The sequence below is a fragment of the Octodon degus genome, unplaced genomic scaffold (assembly GCF_000260255.1).
Source record: "Octodon degus isolate 3935 unplaced genomic scaffold, OctDeg1.0 scaffold00017, whole genome shotgun sequence".
In the NCBI taxonomy this organism is placed as follows: domain Eukaryota; kingdom Metazoa; phylum Chordata; class Mammalia; order Rodentia; family Octodontidae; genus Octodon; species Octodon degus.
Genome location: NW_004524593.1, coordinates 11,243,837 through 11,262,890, shown reverse-complemented (window position 1 = coordinate 11,262,890; position 19,054 = coordinate 11,243,837). Strand labels below are relative to the sequence as shown.

Sequence of the window (19,054 nt, the reverse complement as noted above, 5' to 3'; positions counted from 1 at the left end):
CTATGGCTCAGTCCTAAGTGGGCTGGCTAGCTTCACGACTTACCCCAGCGCACTCATCCCGTCGCTGACCCGCACACCCCCACTGTTAGGAGTGGTTCTTATGTAATGCAAATGTTACTACTGCTCAAAATTATCCAACAGCCTTTCATTATCTCCAGGATAAAAGCTGAATTCCTTAGCACTGAATATAAAACCTATAATCTGACCCCTACTTTAATTTTACCTTCAGTTACTACTCCTGGCCCCCACCAAATTTTTTATCAAAAATATTGACTGTACAAAGTCACTCAGACATGCTAAGTCCAGAAAATACTGGTGCATTTCTTACCCAAAACTACAATGAAAATCTAGATACTAACTTGGCAAACAGTGTTAAAAAGAACATTAAAGAGGTCAGAAAACATTACCTTGAGTTTTTGTAATTCACCTTCAATGTCTATTTCCAAAGTAGGGTATATAGATTTGTATTGATTAGCTAGAACTTTGAACCTGAGAAATGCAGACAAATAAAGACATTAGCTCTCTTTAAAAATATTCAAATATCATTAGACATTCCAGCTAATTTCTTCAGACTATAAGTGGCCCAGTGACAAACTAATTCTACAGTTGAAGATACTTTTTGAGAAAAAAAAAAGATTTAATGAAGGAGATCAGCCATCTGAGTATTATACACTGAAAATATTTTTTCAAGTTTGAGACTAATGATGTAATTAAGGTGATTGTTGTAAGGAGAAAAAGGACAGAATGATAGAAATCTATAAACACAGAAGACTTAAACCTAAATTAATTGTATTATATAATGTAAAACACAAAAAGAAATGGTCTCCATGATACTTGGAAGAGAAAATGGCAGACATTAGCCATGTGTCTCTAAGATACTTCAGTGGCGGTATCTTGTCATTCCAAACAAATTAGCTGCTGGTAAAAAGAAAAGCAGGTCATTAAAGCCCCGGTGTCACTTGTTAAACACAACCAGTTTCCCATCACTAAGTCACTGTACAGCTTTTGACAATTACAGTCAGACATGGTGCTGTACACCTATAATCCCAGCTATTTGGGAAGCTGAAGCAGGAGGAACCAAGTTTGAGGGCAGCCTGGTCAACTTGTAGAGGTTTTGTATTAAAACAAAAAGTAAAAAAGAATAGCGATGTAGCTCAGTATCCTTGGAGTCAACCTCCAGTACCAAAGGAAACAAGACCCTAGAACATAGTGATTATACCAAAATACCACCACACCTGCTAGAACTACTCTATTTGTCAACAAACCATCCCATACCTCCAATTCCTAAATATAATTCTGACTTTGTCTTCTTGGAATACTGCTGGTATTATGTTATTTATAATAATGTAAATCTGAAAATAGGGATAAATTAGAATGAAGTAAAAATAACTTTAGTATTTCGGATAATAATAGCAATAAGCCAACCATCACCATTTAACTAGAACACTGAACTTACCATTTTGTACTCAAGGACTTAAAAACTGTAAAACTCCATTTGTTCTTTCAATTTTGGAACTTTAAGTTAGTTACCTCTCAGAGAAGCCATCAAAGTCAGAAACAAGATCACACATCCGAAGTCCACTCCGAGCAGCTTTGGAAGAGTAAACTGGGCCAATGCCCTTTTTTGTGGTACCCAAGCTTAATAGGGAAAGAAAAAATGATCAACCAATTGCACAAAAAAGATACAGGTCTTACAGCCAGACCATCACAAAGAATGAGTTATAACTATTTTCTACTTATGTTACTTCCTCTAAGTTTATCTTCTGATCTTATTGATTTTCCCAATAGCTACACAAGATGTTCTATTACTTCTGGCCTAGAACTTACGCATGAAGGTCTAAATATGCTTGTACCATACAGAAAAAAAAAAAAAAATCTTACTTTTTTCCTGCCTGTTCTTGTCTCTGTTGTTCCTGGATACCATCAGCTGCTTGATGAAAATCAAATACTGATGGGAAATAGTAAATAAATTCACAGTTGTTAAAGGAAGTACACAAGAACAAAATATTTTTATTTCAAACTACTGAAGTTATGAATCCTTCCGGCCTCATTTCATTATGACAAATTACAGATAAAGTTTTAAAGTGATAACAGTAGCAGCAAGGACCATCTGGTCAACTGGCACATTAATATGAAAATATGCCGGATCTTTCACCCTGATATATTAGTCTATATGACTATAAAACTGAGTCATTGAGAGGCTGACTCTGTAACACCATATCCTAAAATTATACAAAACTCATTATACAACGTTTTCTGACTTTAAGTTCTGAAGTCCAGAAGCGTAGCGACCATCCTGACCCTTCCTTCCTCCTCACTACTCCTACTCCCACTATCTACGCTCTCTCTCTTTTTTATCTACGCTCTCTCTCTCTTTTTTTTATCTACGTTCTCTTACCAGAACTACACCTGACTGTAGATCTCTTTTCACTTGTGGACATTTCTAACCATTTTTCCAAGATATACATACAATCCCATTACTCCTTTGCCCTTAAAAACTCCATAGTTTTCTATTACTCTAAAGAAGAAGACAAAACTCTTTTATGTGTGGTGTCCCTATAATCTGCACTCGGATCTTACACAGTATTCCACCCTCTGGTCACACAGGCACTTTTTGCTGTTCTTGAAAAGGTGTACACTTCTCCTGCACACACTTTCACACTCAATTCATTCTCATATTCTCTCTCTCTCTCTCTCTCTCTCTCTCTCTCTCTCTCTCTCTCTCTCCCCCTAACATGTTGAGTATTAGGCCAATGTTAATAGTGAAACTGTGCCAACAAGTTCCCTAAATATTCACTGACTCAACAATAGTTTTTCAGTGAAGCAGGCCTAGAAATCTAACCAAAGTTTCTGGGTAATATTTTATTTTTACACATCTTTATGTAAACATAATTTAGACACCATAAAACTTGTCCATGACAGTGCACTGTTTTTTTGTTTTGTTTTGGTGGAACCAGGGACTTAACTCAGGCCCTTGTGCTTGCAGGGAAGTGCTTATTCCACTGAGCCATCTCCCTGGCCCGAATAAGTCCCCAAAGAACACTTTTTTTTTTTTTTTTCTGGTGGAACTGGGGATTGAACTCAGACCCTTGCACCAAGCGCTTATTCCACTGAGCTACCTCCCTGGGCCCCTCAGTGCACTGTTCAATACCACCCATTAATTGCAGTCCTGAATCCATTTACACACTCTTCCCTAGTTTTCTCCTTTTGAGATACTATTGAAACTGTACAGTCCTCTCCTCTACTTGACAAGAAAAACCACAACACCTTGGTAAGATCAATGGATTTCTCTTAGGACATTGTGACATTTTATATACAGTTATACATGCTAAATATATGCAAGTACTGTATGATTTTAAATTGTCTAATCAATACTTGTTTTAGTATCACAGAAATAGGTTAGCAAGATCCATAAAATCATGCTAGTACATTGCACACCAAGAGACATACACAAGAATGTTCACAGTAACATTTGCTAGCCCAATATGAAAAACGGGTGAAATGGATAAATTGTGGTACATTTTTATAATGAGATAAACAAACAAAAACTCTTTAACACTAATGATGAATCTTACAGACAGAATGGTTAGTGGCAGACCAAAAATAAAAACCTGCATAATCCTGAGTTTTATAAAAAGTTCAAAAATAGAAAAAACTAACCATGATGAAAGAAAAAAAAAACAAGGGTTAACCTGTGATGAAATGGAGCAGATAATAAACAAGAAAGGTCAGTGTGGTTTTTAGGACACTAGTAAGGCTCTATATTTTAGGAAACATGGTGATTAAATTAAAAATGTGTTTTTTGATGCACATGCATATATTTTGATGTTTTACAGCATACTTTAAAATATCAACATTTCTAAAACATGGATTCTAGACTTTGGGGGCCAGAATTGTTCTCAAGAATTGTTTTAACTAAAAACTGTTAAATTAGTTATGACAAGAATAAAAACTCTGCAATTACATAGGACTTTGATTTCTATTGTCAAAGAAGTTAAAAAGGTAACCAGCAACCCACAAGTGGCTGATGGAAAGCAAGTAAGCCATATTTATTCTTTCTTTCTTTCTTTCTTTCTTTCTTTCTTTCTTTGTATTGAGGACGGGGTCCACAGGGCCCCACTGTGTAGACTGGACTCGCAGTGACTCTATTTTCAGCCTCCCTAGCACTAGGATTACAGGTGAGCACCACCACGCCCAATCTCCATCACCATCTCAGCATGCCCTGGGGGCGGGTCAGCAGGGCAGGCCCAGGGATGGAACCCTGGCCAATGTGCTCTGCCTAAGCAGGCGCTTTAGTCTGCTGAGATTTCAGGCCGGCCCAGTAAACCATATTTTCAAGAATTAATTTAGCACTCTGTCGCAAAGCTAATGTTTCCCTAGGCTGCAGGAAGCTATTAGTGTAATCACAGTAATTACTTTCTTAAGGTGTCATCGTGGCACGAAGCCTTCTATCTCCACATTTAAAATTTTATAAAAACAGTGTTTGTTTGAAGTTGCTTTGAATACTGCCTGTAGTATCTATAGCTACAGATGCTGGGGGAGAGCCACCTTGAGAATCTGGTCTAACTTTTAAAATTAAAGATAATGGTACATCTTTAGTATTTTCACATAGCTAAGTTTGGTTTGGTTTCCTTCCTTGCTTCCTTCCTGTGCCAGGAATGCCACCCAGCACCTATGTACACTAGGCCCATGTTGCGCCACTGAGCTACTCCTCCAGCCCTGTGGAGTTTAAGCTGCACTGGGATGGATCCCACGTGATCCTGCACGCATGCAACATTTACTTTGCCTGCTTTCTTACACCTCTTAGGCTTTACCCAAGAGTCACCTCTCAGTGGACCCAGCCTGGCCACCTACATCAGGACACATACATATTTAAATACAGTTTGAATCTGGATCAGTCACACACAAGTCTTTTGCTCGGTTTACCATTTCTACTTCTCATTCTTGGTTTCTGTCTCTTAACATGTCACTGCTAATTAACAATTTTATTGGCCCAGAAATGATAATGGAAGAAAACCTCAAATGTAATGGTGGTAGATGAAATTAATTTTAGAATCTAGCTTGCTTAATGCAAAAGACTAATCTGAACAAAAAGCAGTAATTACACTGTAGGCAGAAAGAATCACTCTAAAGATTTGCTGGAGGGTAGATATACTTTTAAATGAGTATAAATAAATAAATGCTCTTTGTATTTATACATGGCCTATTTTTAAAAATGTCTTACAAAATACCACTGTTCTTCATTTGTTTTGCTAGCCCTATCTTCAGAAATAGGCATATTTCAGTCTAGCTTTGCTGAAGAGAGAAAAGAAAAACACAGTAACGTTTTATGTATTTGGAACACAATTGTAATATATCCTTGTTAGGTTTAATAAAAGACAAAATTATTAAATTCTTTCATTTGATGAACATGATAGTTATAAGGAAGTGCAGCATGTTCTTACCAATGTGAGCTCTGTCAGATATAATGAGCCTTTTTTCCCAGCCTTCTAGACCTACAGGAAAGGGGAGAAAACATAGGAGATGCTCTTAAACTTCCTTAAATTTTAATTTCTTTAAACATAGAATGTCTAATGGTGTTTTTACTAAAGCGATCATCTTGGCACCTTTTACACAGGAAATGTTATGTTTAACAATTTTTCTCATTTGCCCTTTATTCAATATAACTTTATCCCTCCAACACATATTCTGCTCTAAAAAGCTCCAGTCTCAGAACAGTTACTTCCACAATAAATACTTCTAGGAATGGAGAAGGAAAATGGCTAGGAAATATTTTGCTGGACATGGGGGTGGGGAGTTCAAAACCTACTGGGGGAAAAAACTCAAGACAAGGGAGTTAATTTTAGGGGTGGCATCTTTCCCAAGACAATTACAAAATGCGCTACCACACAAAATAATGACTATGTTCCCACCAATTCTTCCATAGTCCTGTCAACTACTACATTTATGCTGAACCACAATGAAATACTTGTATCTCTCCCACAGAACTAAGCAGGGGCTAAGTGCTTTCACAGCACCGAGCTCTGCACGGAACACAGTGGAGAAAAAAGAAATGACTACTGGATGAACACAAATAGATATTTAAGACAGTGCCTTAGTAGGCTTCATGTGTTTTAAGGATTAAACTACCAAGCCCTAAACAGTTCCAAGGCTAACATTTCTATATTAGCATTTGTTAGGACTAGGGGAATAGCTCAGTTGTTCTCTGGCTGCCAAGCAAGCACAAGGATCTGGGTTCAATCCCTGGCACCACAGAAATATGAAACACTTAATTAAAAAATTGCTAGCTTTGATAATATCCAATATTCATTCGGAAGGTTTATTCTTTATAGATTAAGGAGAACTTCCTTGATAATATGCTAAAAAGTAAGAAGTAAACTCAGCCCAGGAAGCCATAGCCTGTGTAGCTGCTCTGCCCCTCCGCAGTGCTGGAGACACAACCTGAGGCCTTCACTCTGAGCTGTACTCCGAGTCCCTTTCTTTATGCTGAAACACGTTCCAAGTCTCCCAGGCTGGGCTCAAACTTGCAATCTTCCTGCCTCAGCCTCCCAGAGTACTGGAATTACAGGCAGACACCATCATGCCTGGTTTTCAGTTGTTCCTGACATGCAAGTAAGTTTTCAAAAGTTAACTTTCTCTTCTAAGGGAAATATGACAAAGCTCATGGAATTGGACTTAGCAGGGTCAGACAAGACAGAAGCGTAAATGAAGTAAAGCAAAATGATTCAAGGAAGCAGAGAGCAGCATGAAACTCCAAGTCCACCAATTTAGAAAGCAGGGACTAAAAGACAAAAAAGATAGGGAGGACAACAAGGGCGGTCACAGACAGGGTTCTAAAGTTAGATGCAGTTGTTAAGAACGCTTGAAGACGGGCTGCTCCCTGAATGACAAACTTGAACAGTAAGTAACCAGAGCATTTTACATGAAAACTAATCTGAAGGGCAACTGTATGAGTGATTTTCCTCAGTGGTGTAGTATTTATGTTACCAAAATCCCATCACACCCTAACGAGGTAGCCAAGTTGATCAGGAAAGCAAGGTGAAAGCCATTTCTCTGAAAGTGAGGGGAACAAAAGCACTGCCAAACGGAGCATCTCTCTCAGTTGGAAGGAAGCTACTCTCTTTTATCTGAGCTGCAACAACCAAGGGTGAGCTTTTGGTCTGGGAAACTCTAGCAATGAACAACTTGTGAATTTCCTAGAGTTGTGCTATGCACACATAGTAATTGTATACCTTCAGATAAAGTTTGAAGATGGTCAATGCCTTAAAAAAAAAAAAAATCAAAATCCACAAGAGTCTGTTTTGTGCTGACTTATAATGAATAAGCTTCAGCAAGAAGTACTGAAATTTTTGCCTTACAGTAACCTGAAATTTTAAAGACAAAAGTGTTAAATTGTCCTACATGATATCCTAAAATATTCTAAATATAACAGATTAACAGATAAGATTCCTTCTTTCATACCTTTTCCTTTTTGAACGTTTTTTTCTGCTTCTTCAAACAACCCAGGTAGGTGAATTACCACACCATTTCCTAAAGGAAACAATTCCTCACCTTAAACATTTGTATACACACATCTATAATAACTTTTACCTAGAAGAGTAAAACACTTAAACAGGATATTCTGATTTATCAAGAATTTACCACAGAATGAATCTAAGTTTTAAACACTTGTTTAACATAAATAATAATTGAATACAAAGGATATAAAAACTAAAATTACACGCAAACTGGAATTTTTAGGAAACAAAATGAACTATGATAACCAGTAGTTTAAGAAGAACTGTGCAGTTTGGGTCACAATAGACTAAACCAGTGTCATTCAAATCAGGGAGTCATTCATTAATGGTCATAAAAATCACTTTAGTTGGGTGATTAGGACTTTTAAGAATTAGAAGTAGAGTACAAAGCATTCTTTTTGTTTTGTTGTTTGATTTTTTTCTTTTTTCTTTTATTTATTTATTGTTTTGAAAGTACAAAGTATTCTATCACATTTTTCAATAAGGGTTCAGAACCAAATCTTTCTTATGGTGAGTCACAGTTAAACATACAAGACTTGGAAAACTAATTTGATCATCTAACACTTCTTTATAGAACTATGATGTCAATGATCATAGCTGCACACCAAATATTTATTTCACAAATTATTACTATGAAAGGATCTGAAAGGGTTACAAATTGTCAAAGTTAGGTATATTCTAGTAGCTACCACAATCAAAATTAATGCAGGAGCAATGAGCCATATGGTCAGTAAGAAATGAAATCAGTTTTGATAATGAAAACTAAACACAACTATTAATCCCCAAGCAGTTCAACTAAAATACTTACCAATGAATGCAGTGACATTCGGGTTAATTATTCCACTGGGCAGAAGATGAAAATCATATTCCACAGAATCTACAACAACTGTATGACCAGCATTATTTCCTCCCTGAAACAATAGACAGAAAAACTGAGCACGACAGTATGAAAAATAACATATCTCCTTCCAAAGTAAGTTAATAAAATTCCTAAGGTGTCAATACAACTTAATGAAGCTCAAGTATTTGGCATGTGTATTGGTGAATTAAAGGCTTTACAATAGTTTGATTGTTTCAACACAGCTGAATAGTTTGGTTTGTGTTACAACGCAGTTGACTATCAGAAGTACACCTAAATATTGGAGAATTCAGGTTTTTGAAAGACAGTTATACTCTTTTTTTTTTTTTTTTTGCGGAACCAGGGATTGAACTCAGGCCCTTGCGCTTGCCAGGGAAACGCTTATTCCACTGAGCCATCTCCCCAGCCCCAGTTATACCCCTTTTTAAAAAGAAATATGTGGGCCGGGGAGATAGCTCAGTAGAATAAGTGATTGCCTGGCAAGCTCAAGGGCCTGGGTTCAATCCCTGGTTCCAATAAAAACAAATAAATAAAAATAATATAAAAAGAAACATGTGAAAACATACAGAAAATAGTCTGGCTTTGGTACTACATATGTGTAAACACCCATTTAATTATCCATGATACTTTATACAAAACATTTTCTCAAAGATAGAGAAAAGTAATCTATAACAATTAGCCTAACTTGATGCAAATATTCTCAAAATTCTTTTTGTTCTTAGAGCATGCAGAACAACTTTGTATCTGAAATCTGCATTCTTACATAGGCTGAGTTAGGATGTCTCCCAAGTAACTCCCCTAAATATTGGTTACCTCAAGACTAATTTATAAATCAGCCTTGAGCATTTACCCGGTTAGACAGACTGCTAGAACCTGCCCATCTCTGGATAAAGGTATCTATATTGCTCAGAATCACACTACAAAGCCATGGTGAATTTTCTAATCTATGAAGTTTATGTCTATCTGGTCAATACAACAGTACAATAATGAATGAAGTACAAAGAAGACAATTAGTAAGTGTCCGTGTAACATTTCCAAGCTTTAAAATGCAACGAAGAAATTACAATTCAATTGATTATGTATTTTAAATTTCATAATTTTAACAAACTTATAAAAATAAATTAAGAAGCAACAAATTAAGAACATTTAACACTGTGTGTGACATTAGGAAAATATAAGACAAAACTATACCTCCTGAGAATGATTAGTTTGTCTTGATTACAAAACCATTTCTGCAATAATAAATATTACTGGCTTTTTATAGAACTCTCAACAACCATGAATTCACATAAATGCAAGAAAACTAGTTCCTGTTTAAAAAAAAGTTTCAAAAAGTAGCAAATGTTTATTCTACTGTTTTTCTCAGTATAAATAATTCCTGCTTGAAGACGAATACTTTCAGTAATGTCATATACTTAAAAAAAGAATCAATATAAATGGTCATTTGACAGCCCACAGGCTGTCATGGGAAGTAGGAAAGCACCAAGTCCTTCACAGGACACCAAGAAAATGGGTAACACATATACACTCCCTTACTTTAACATTTTACTTTTTAAGATTTTTAGTTTATTAGTCCATGTGTATAGTATAGAATATTTATACTCCTTGTGGGAAATTGGTTACTATTTATTTTAAATTAAATTCAGTCCAAGCTGAAAAATGGAAAAGTTCAGCTATAAAGAACTAGAAACCATACTTTGAGGCAAACCTTACACAATCATTATTTTTCAATAACCAATGTAACATTTTTTTTTCAATAACCAATGTAACATTAAGGATTATACAGTTCAAATATCTTCTGAGTTAGTTGAATATGAAAATTGTGTTGAATATACCCCAGAATGTCCCAAGATTATCTTACTAAAGACCTGGGAGAAGCTGGTCATCATGGAGTACCCCTGTCATCTCAGTACTGGAGAGGCTGAGGCCAGAGGAAAGCTGCAAGTTCAGGGCCACCTTGGGCTACAAAGTAAGTTCAAAGCCAGCCTGAACTGCATAGTGCGACCCTGTCTCAAAGTAAACCAAACTCTTAGGAGAGAAAAATAAGTACTTATTTATATTTGTGACCCATGTGAGAGATGGGGTAGGAACATTTCATCTCAAACACCGAAGGGTACTGAGGTGAAGTGAGAAGAAACTACATGCAAAGAGTTTCTGGAAGAGGTGACCTATGTAAATGCAAGTCTTAACACACTGTCATATTTGTGAAATGCAACATATGAAGCATCACATCTAAAGTATCTTTTAAAATACTAAGTTAAAATATAGATTTGTGTTGTATGCCAAATTCCCCTTGGGAACTCAGTGAACTGTTCTCAAAGATGATACTGATCCAGGGAGAATTCACATCCTTCAGCAGATAATGGTTTCAAACAGGAGCACACTGCTGACTGTAACTGTGCCTGCCCACTTACAAGCTAAAAGGACAAATGGAGCTGCCTGCCCACAGGACACTATATAGCCTGTGCTAGGATGACCAATAGCAAGGACGTGTTTATTTAATCATGTTAGCGATTCTCATAAGGCCAGATTGTACGAAATAAAACGACGGGAGAGATTTTTCTTATTCTAATTGTTTTTTCTTTTTGAGATAGGGGCTTGCTGTGCAGTTCAGGCTGGCCTTGCACTCACTTTGTAGCTCAGGCTGGTCTCGAACCCACAATGATCCTCCTGCCTCAGCCTCCCAAGTGCTGGAATTACAGTTGTGCACCACCACGCCCAGCTTCTTATTCTAATTTTAATAGTTACATTGTTCTATTAACTCAAATTTTCCCCAAATTAAACCTGCTAAATTATACTCCAAAAGCATTAACCATATACGGTATTCATTTGAACTGCTATATATAACTATCTCTTACTGCTTTGCTAATACCCGACTCATGTACTAAATACTTTTCATTATTATAATTTCATATCCTATGTTACTTAATTAAATAATAGATAAGTTATACAAAAACCTATGGAATTACAATTAAAGATAATGATCTGGATCAGTATCAAAAGGAAAATATTTAATGATTGTCAAATTTTTAATTATTCCTTAAGTTTTTAATATGAACTGCCCCCCAAGAGAAAACAGTGAATCATGTTGTGTATATGAAGGTTTCTTTGAGGAAAAATGTAAGTTTACAATGGATTCTGTGATGTTTTTCCAAGAATAAATCAAGTTAATTGAACTAAAATGTAGAGCAAGCCACGCATGGTGGCGCGTGGCTGCAATCCCAGCACTCTGGACACTGAGGCGGAGGCAGGAGGATCATCAAGAGTACGAGGCCAACCTGGACTGCACAGTGAGACTATGCCTCAAAAAAATAAATAATAGTGAAGAACATACAAACAAAAATTTAGCTAGCATCTCTTAAATGTATCAAATTACTTTGACTACTATCCCCAGCCCCACCTACCTTCCACCCTTATACTGGGGACAGAGCCCTGTGCTCCTACACGCTAGGCAAGCATTCTACCACTGAGCTACATCCTCAGCACTTGACTCTTGCTTTCACATTACTATTATTATCATTATATTTAGTATAAATTCAATTAAAATTCCTTAACTTATAATTTACCACTTTTCTTTGACTACTACCTACCTATCCCATCCTGCATAATAAATATATAATTATAATATATAATCTTTTTGATGACTAGGAAAAAGTGTCCCATCACAGAACTATGAAACAACTAGAACAGCATGATTGAAACAAAAGAAACAGAACCAAAATTCTTCTCAAAGCTGAAAAGTAATGTTTTTGATGTATCGATTTAATTTTTACAAAGTACATAAGTTAAATACAATTAAAATAAAAAAAATTAACTCCAAATATTTTTTCTACAAGAGAGCTAACTAGAGGTCTACAGTGTTTCAAGACTGTTGGACTTTCCTTGTGTGGTGGATTTCATTTATTGACTTACATATGTTAAGCCATTCTTGCATCCTTGGTATGTAGCCAACTTGACTATGAATGTGTTACATAAAAGAGCCTCTTTAACAAATAGTGCTGGGAAAATAGGTTATCCATGTACAGAAAATTGACACCAGATCTGTACCTCTCACCCTATGCTAAAATCAAGTTAAAATGGATCAAAGACTTAGACATAAAAAGAGAAAACTATAAAACTTATGGAAAAAAAATAGAAGAAACACTGATAACATGCAAGACTTTCTGGACACAACTCCAGAAGCACAGGAAATAGTATCAAAAATAAATGGGATTACGTCAAATTATAAAAAGCTTCTGCATAGCAAAGGAAACAGTGAGAAGACAACATAACAGTATGGGGGAAAATTGTGCTAGCTATTCTCCAAAAAGAAGACAAACATCTAGAGTATATAAGGAAATCAAAGAAATTACTCACAAATGGGCAAATGAATTGAATACTGACCTCTCAAAACGAGCAGTATAAATGAGCAATAAGTATATAAAAATGTTAACCATCTTTAGCCATTAGGGAAATGCAAATCAAAACAACTCTGAGATTTTATCCCCGGTTAGAATGGCTGTCATCAAGAACACAAAAAACAACAAATGTCGATTGGATGTGAGGAAACAAAAAACCTATACTGTTGGGGACCTAGCAGAGCCACTATGGAAATCAGTATGGAGATTCCGTATAAAACTAAAACTAGAAATTCCATTGGATTCTGCTAGGACTCTCCTGAGTATATTCTCAAAAAAGTTTAGAGCTCTCACACTACCACAGTGCTACATGTATACCTACATTTATAGCAGATCAATTCACAATAGCTAAGCTTAAATATCCATCAATAGATAAATAAAGAAAAAATATAGACACAATGGAATATCATTTAGCCATAAGGAAAAATGAAATCACGCCATTTGCAAGAAAGTAGACGGAACCCGAGACCATAGTGTTAAGCAAAGTAAGTAGATATGAAAAGTAAAACATTGTATGGTTTGTCTTATGTGAGAAACCTAAACAATATGTAAAGGAATAAAACAAATGGAATAAAATAAACAAAAAGACTTTTGAAGATGGAGATGGGGGAATAAAAAAATTATCAAGATGTTATATACACTCATTAACTCTCCAAACATAAATAATGCAAACACACACAACACTAATAGGAAGCAATCACCAATGAGAACAAACCAGAATGAATTTTCCCTCATCTTTTATTTTCCTATACAAAATTAAGTCCAGGTCAGCTATAGTTTTTATGTGCCAATCCTCTTCTTTCCTCTCACTTTCCAAATTATATAGCAAATTATGTCCCTGGTCACAGTGACTAATGCAGACAGGACACCAGATCCACTCTGAAAGCCATCAGTTCCTCTCCCTTGGAAATTGTGAATCTGAGTTTAAGACGCCAGTCACCTAACAGCGGCAGCCTCAGGAGAAGTTCAACAGGGCCTAGGTGCTGCGATCCCACAAGGAGGCTGGGATCAGCCATCCTCAGGCGTGGACATCAGGATCTTTGACCAAACAAATCCCCACTATGTTGAAGACAGTTTCTTTCCATTGTCTGCCAACAAAGAATCCACATGATTCATAAAATAAACTCATTATAATGTAGTATGCACACACCTGGCTCTGAGCTCATTTCTCATACTAACGATAACTGAATACAAATGTGGTTAAATACTGGATAACATTTTATGCTGCCAAGGACAACCTTTTAAAGCATGGTACTGTAGGCCACAAAGATGATATAATAGTACTTACTTATTTCTAACTCTTCTTCTATGTTTTCCCACATATGCTCCTTCCTTCCTTCCTAACAGGTTAGGTTAAGGAGTCCAAAGACAGCAAGAAATGTGGGTTTTCTTTCTGTGGCTCCTCGGCAAATGGGCCATAACCCCAATTCTAGACTAAAAGTTCAGATCAAGACACATCAGTCTGTACATTTCCGGTTACACAGTTCCAGAGGTCCAGGAGGGCTTTAAAAAACAATTTGGAGAGGAAATTAGCCTGTAAAAATGACTTCATTCTTAGTCTGCTGCAGGGCTTCCCCTTTGGCCAAATCACTCCCTCCTTCTCATTGCTTCCTGCTGCAGGAGCCACAAGGCCAACCAAGAAGCTCCTGACAGTGTTTAAACCCACAACCAAAGGCCTATCTCAGGCCACTGAGGCCTTTAGAACAGCTTGTCTTCTCTTCGTCCTTTTCGGTCCGAGTACATGAAAACTGTACTGTAATCTCAGAGCTCAAATGAAATCTGTCAGGAAGTCTCAGCACTGTGGACTACTGCAATGAACATCAATGCCGCAGACTCCACGCCCTCCACCCAAAAAGAACGCTATTTCTTCTCTGCTTTCAAGCTTCCTAAGAACCTAACAGTCTTGTAAAGTCAGTGCTTATTGTTCATGCTGCTTTCTTGGTAAAGATTAAGACAAGCATGAAATGAAACGGTTCCAGATGCAACATTTCACAGTTCACCAAAACTAAAGCACTTGTCAACCCACAGCAATAAAATACTCATAAAAGCCTCCCTACAACTGCAATTAGCTCATGACTCCACAGTAGGCCAGGTGAAATTACCACCAGTAAATTGGTCAAATAAACCACTCAGTAGTATGCACGGACGAGATAGGTAAGAAATTACATACTTGCTTCTGAATTTCTTTTTAGCAAAGATATCCAAGTGTACTGTTCAGCTGTCTTTGGCAGCCCGACACCTCAGTTACCTCCCTGCTTCAAAACCACACAGCCATGAGGGTTTCAGATACTTTGTATTTCATATCTTAAATTGGCATTATGAAACAGCTGACAATGAAAGTGGAAAAGTGCATTACCTCGGAGGATTTTAAGTCTTGATTTTCCTATTCAAGGAGTTCCGGATGCTAGTTACCAAACTGTAGTTACCCAGGGTTATTAGGTGGGAGAATGAACTATGTAACAACAAAATAGCATACACCAATGATGTTATTTATATAGTTTTGGGGTTTCATCATTAACAAAATTTCTCCTTTAAAAGGGGTTTGAAGAACTCTTACTATAAATAAAATTTCATTTCTTTTCTGAAAAGTAATGGTTTCTACCTTTGAAAGAACTTCATTACACTGAATCTGTAATTAAGGCTGGATGAGAGTAAAACATTTCATGCGTAGCCATGGGAACTCCTTCATTCATTGTTCTTCAATGCCTGCACCAGTACTCAGTATTTCAGGGTGCCTTCTGCTATTGATAAAAACTCTTTAGTAATCCGTTTTCACTTAACAATATGTAGTTCACCCACATTAATCTTTGATGTCAAAATATGCCATTGTTCCCTGAAGATGCCCATGTTTGTATCCAGTTGCAGTAAGCAGACTATTAAGTATATAACAGTGTACTGCTTCACTCTAGATTTGTTCTAAGCAACAGTTTTTTCCTAGAGATACCTAAACCTACCCAAAATTGACTCATTTCTACCAAAATAAAAAAATAATAATAATTTGGATCAGGCACCCCAGGGACTGATCTCCTACAATTTAAAGATCCACCCCTTAAGATAGAGATAAGGTACAGCAGATCCACATGGAGACCCAAAGAGTAAACAGAATGGCAGTCTCACTGGATGACCAAATTTTGAGAGAACTGCTAACCCTCCACCATCTTCAAAACCATAGGAAGTGGCAAGAGATAATTCTAGCTGTATACAAGGTCAAGGCACTAAACAATTGTAAAGTTACTTCCTTTTAAGTAATTTTTCACCCTTTCTATTTGAGGAGAAAATCTGTTGCGGATAGGTCCTTCCTACTGCTTCCTTACTAATGGCTGTCTGCAGCCTTGGCAAGTACAACATCTAACTACCTTAGTTACATTTTTTCATTGTGTTTATTTTTATGGTGAATAGTTAATTGCTGCAAATACTTTTTTCTATGTTATTTCAGAGCCCTGGGTGAGAGAACACAAAGAAAAGGATTACTGCCCTGGCTTTTCCTGGTCACAAGTCACAGCGTGCCACTCACTGTAACCAAGACCACCGCGCTTGCTTTCTCCAGGAACAATAAATAAGCCCTTGCTTAGAGCCTGCTACAAACTGCTCAGGTTAAGAAGCCTTTGGAGGTTCTACTGGACAAAATAAGGGGAAAAAAGTATACTATGTTACTTTGAGAGGATTTGGGGGGGACCAATAGGCTTGCTAACAAACTATTTTCATGCTGCCAAAAAGGGACTTTCATATTCCTACGCTTAACTCCTTCAAACCCTGTATTAAAGTGTACTTCTCCAGGCTCACGCTGGCCACACTAGTTTACACGGCTGCTGTCCATTACACTGTGAGTTTCTTATGCAAACATGATTTGTGCTTTTTTCACTCCAGGACCTCATGGTCCCTTGCAGATAACTCCATATTTGTTTCCTAGATAAACAATCAGTGTTTAGAGTTAGTGCTATACTTGTTTTTCTCCTTTCTTAAAAGACATATTGATTTACAATTAAGATATCAGTAGTGTTTGTGCTTTGGTCCAAGCCATGTACACACTTATTTATGGATCTAGATCTAGAGTACCTACAATGTTATAAACAAATCCCCCTAAATACTGAATCTGAAAGACACAGGCTTTAAAAACTGCTGTAATTCTGAAAATGCCATTAGACTTTCATCTGTTCTTTCCCAAAAGGTATTTTATATATCAAAATCTAGCTACAGAAAACACTAGTTCTTTTTTTTCATTTTAAAACTATTTTGTATTAGGAGAAATTCTTATTTTATGACTTTACTGTTGAATATGTAAAATCATTATATGTATATATAAAAACGTGTATCACTTCTGGAGAAACTACTGTATAAAATTTGGATTCATGGCATAAAAAAATTAACAAAGAACATCTTTTCAGTAACACACAAAACTTGAAACATCAAACAAAGCAATCAATCCAAGCTAATGTTGATGTTCCCTAGTAACCTGTACAACTCATTAGGAATTTCAACAATTCATATTCTTTAATTTTATAACCTAGGAGAATTTCATTAAGCAGATGTCACACACATTTTGAGGTCTGGCCAAATAATGTAAAGTTCAGGTGAAGCACAAAAGAAATACGCCTAAATTCTTTACCTACCTACTTGTGGCCAATGAAGCTTTTTAAAGAATTCTAATGATTAGATTTTAAAAGGCACATAAGAATATAAAGATTACATAAGAAGGCAGTAAGAACAAACAAGTACCAAGAAGTCTACCTAATAAGCCTCCTCACGGACTTTCCACCACCATCCACTAACAATTTCAAAGGAAACAGGGCTGCTCCCTAAACATCTCTTCATTTTCCAAGGTCATTAGATCAGCTTGGTCCATGACCTACCTTCAGACTAATGTCTTAGTAACATGGTAACATAACACCTGCAGGCTACAAACTGTTTCTAGTAATTTTTAAAGGAACATGCAGGCCTGTAGGGTGGCTGAGTCAGGAAGATCACCTTGAGGTCCAAGCCAGCCTGGGCAACATAATGAGTTCAAGGTCAGCCTAAACTATATAAAGACTGTCTTTCAGAATAAATACAGTAATGGTTCATTCCTCAATCACCAGGACCTGTAATGTAACTCAATTTAAATTCGCAGGTAAACATGGTGGTCCAGAGCAGATGAGATAAATAGGCCTCACCTTCTCCCTCTATCCATTCCTCCTTCTCACCACTTGGCTAGGCCAGATCTAATTTTAAGACCTACAAAGAAAGGTCTTCAAGAGCAGCTAGTAAGGCCTCTGAGGAAGGAATTCCAATAACACCTTTAGGAGCCTCCTAAGGATGTATGCTGCCAGACAGGTGGAGGAAGGGTGGAAGCAAAGGCCCGCTAGTGCTTCAAGTGGTGGAACACTGCAGCTTCTAGGTAGTCAAGAAATGGGTAGGTTTCTGCGTGAAATAGAAAATTTAAAAAATAAAGAAGAAACAAAAAAAGAAAGAAAAAGAAAACAAAACCCAAGCTAAGTCAGAGAATATTTGCATTTAGCTTTGCACATCTCTTTAATTTTATTTTCCCACTAAATGTTATTTAATTTTAGGTAAGAAAGTTTTCGATCAGGTGAGCCTTCCTCTGACTTGTCAGAAGACCCACCCAAAACAATATCATCATGACTATGCCACGTATTTTTCGAGAGCAAGAACTATCCTCCCAGTCCAGACTACAGTTAACTTACAACTAAACTACATTTTCTTTTGAGTGTGGGTACTGCTTATCTATTTTGAATTTTGAAACTGGGTGGCGGTTATCTGTGAGCTTTTACAAAGGCCTAGCCTCTAGGCTGTTTCAAAGCAAACAAATAGAAAGCTTACACTGAAAACCACGTGCCGCCGCGGGTAGGAAGTACCTTACCACTCCCTTTCCCCAGAAAGTGAACTTTCCACGCAACCGTAACAAAGTATTTCTACATATCCGATTTGTCACTCGCATATTTACTTGCTCTTTTTAACCGGGTGAGAATTTATTCCTTGGAGACCAAGGAGTAAAAAAATAATCTTCCCTTAATTTAATGAGGGGGTGGGGGTGGGGGTGAGGTAAAAACAAAAACAGCGCCTTGGACAGAGCCAAAGCCCGGCGGTGGGTTCCCATGTCAACAGAGCAGCGCGGGGGTGGCTAGCTCGGCTACCCCGGGCCTGCAGGTGAGGCTGAGGCGAGTCTGCACTCCAGGGAGCTGGGGAGAATCGCGCCCACTGCCGCCCCGCCGGTCCTCTCGGGTCCGCGCCCGGGGCGGGGAGCAGGCCTCGGGCGGCGGCTGCCCACACGCGGACCGCGGCGC

At 37.3% G+C, this 19,054-nt stretch overlaps 1 protein-coding gene across 1 annotated transcript in view; it reads right to left on the bottom strand.

Annotated features, from left to right (window-relative positions):
- The window catches only part of Adss (adenylosuccinate synthase), a 45,820-nt gene that overhangs the window by 13,573 nt on the left and 13,193 nt on the right, over positions 1-19,054 (bottom strand). Inside the window, exons 2-7 of the mRNA XM_004626830.2 lie at positions 8,326-8,428; positions 7,462-7,530; positions 5,445-5,495; positions 1,882-1,948; positions 1,531-1,638; positions 408-489 (exon numbers count right to left, since the gene is read on the bottom strand). Coding sequence (XP_004626887.1) covers positions 408-489; positions 1,531-1,638; positions 1,882-1,948; positions 5,445-5,495; positions 7,462-7,530; positions 8,326-8,428 — 480 coding nt within the window. The remainder of the gene's footprint in view (positions 1-407; positions 490-1,530; positions 1,639-1,881; positions 1,949-5,444; positions 5,496-7,461; positions 7,531-8,325; positions 8,429-19,054) is intronic.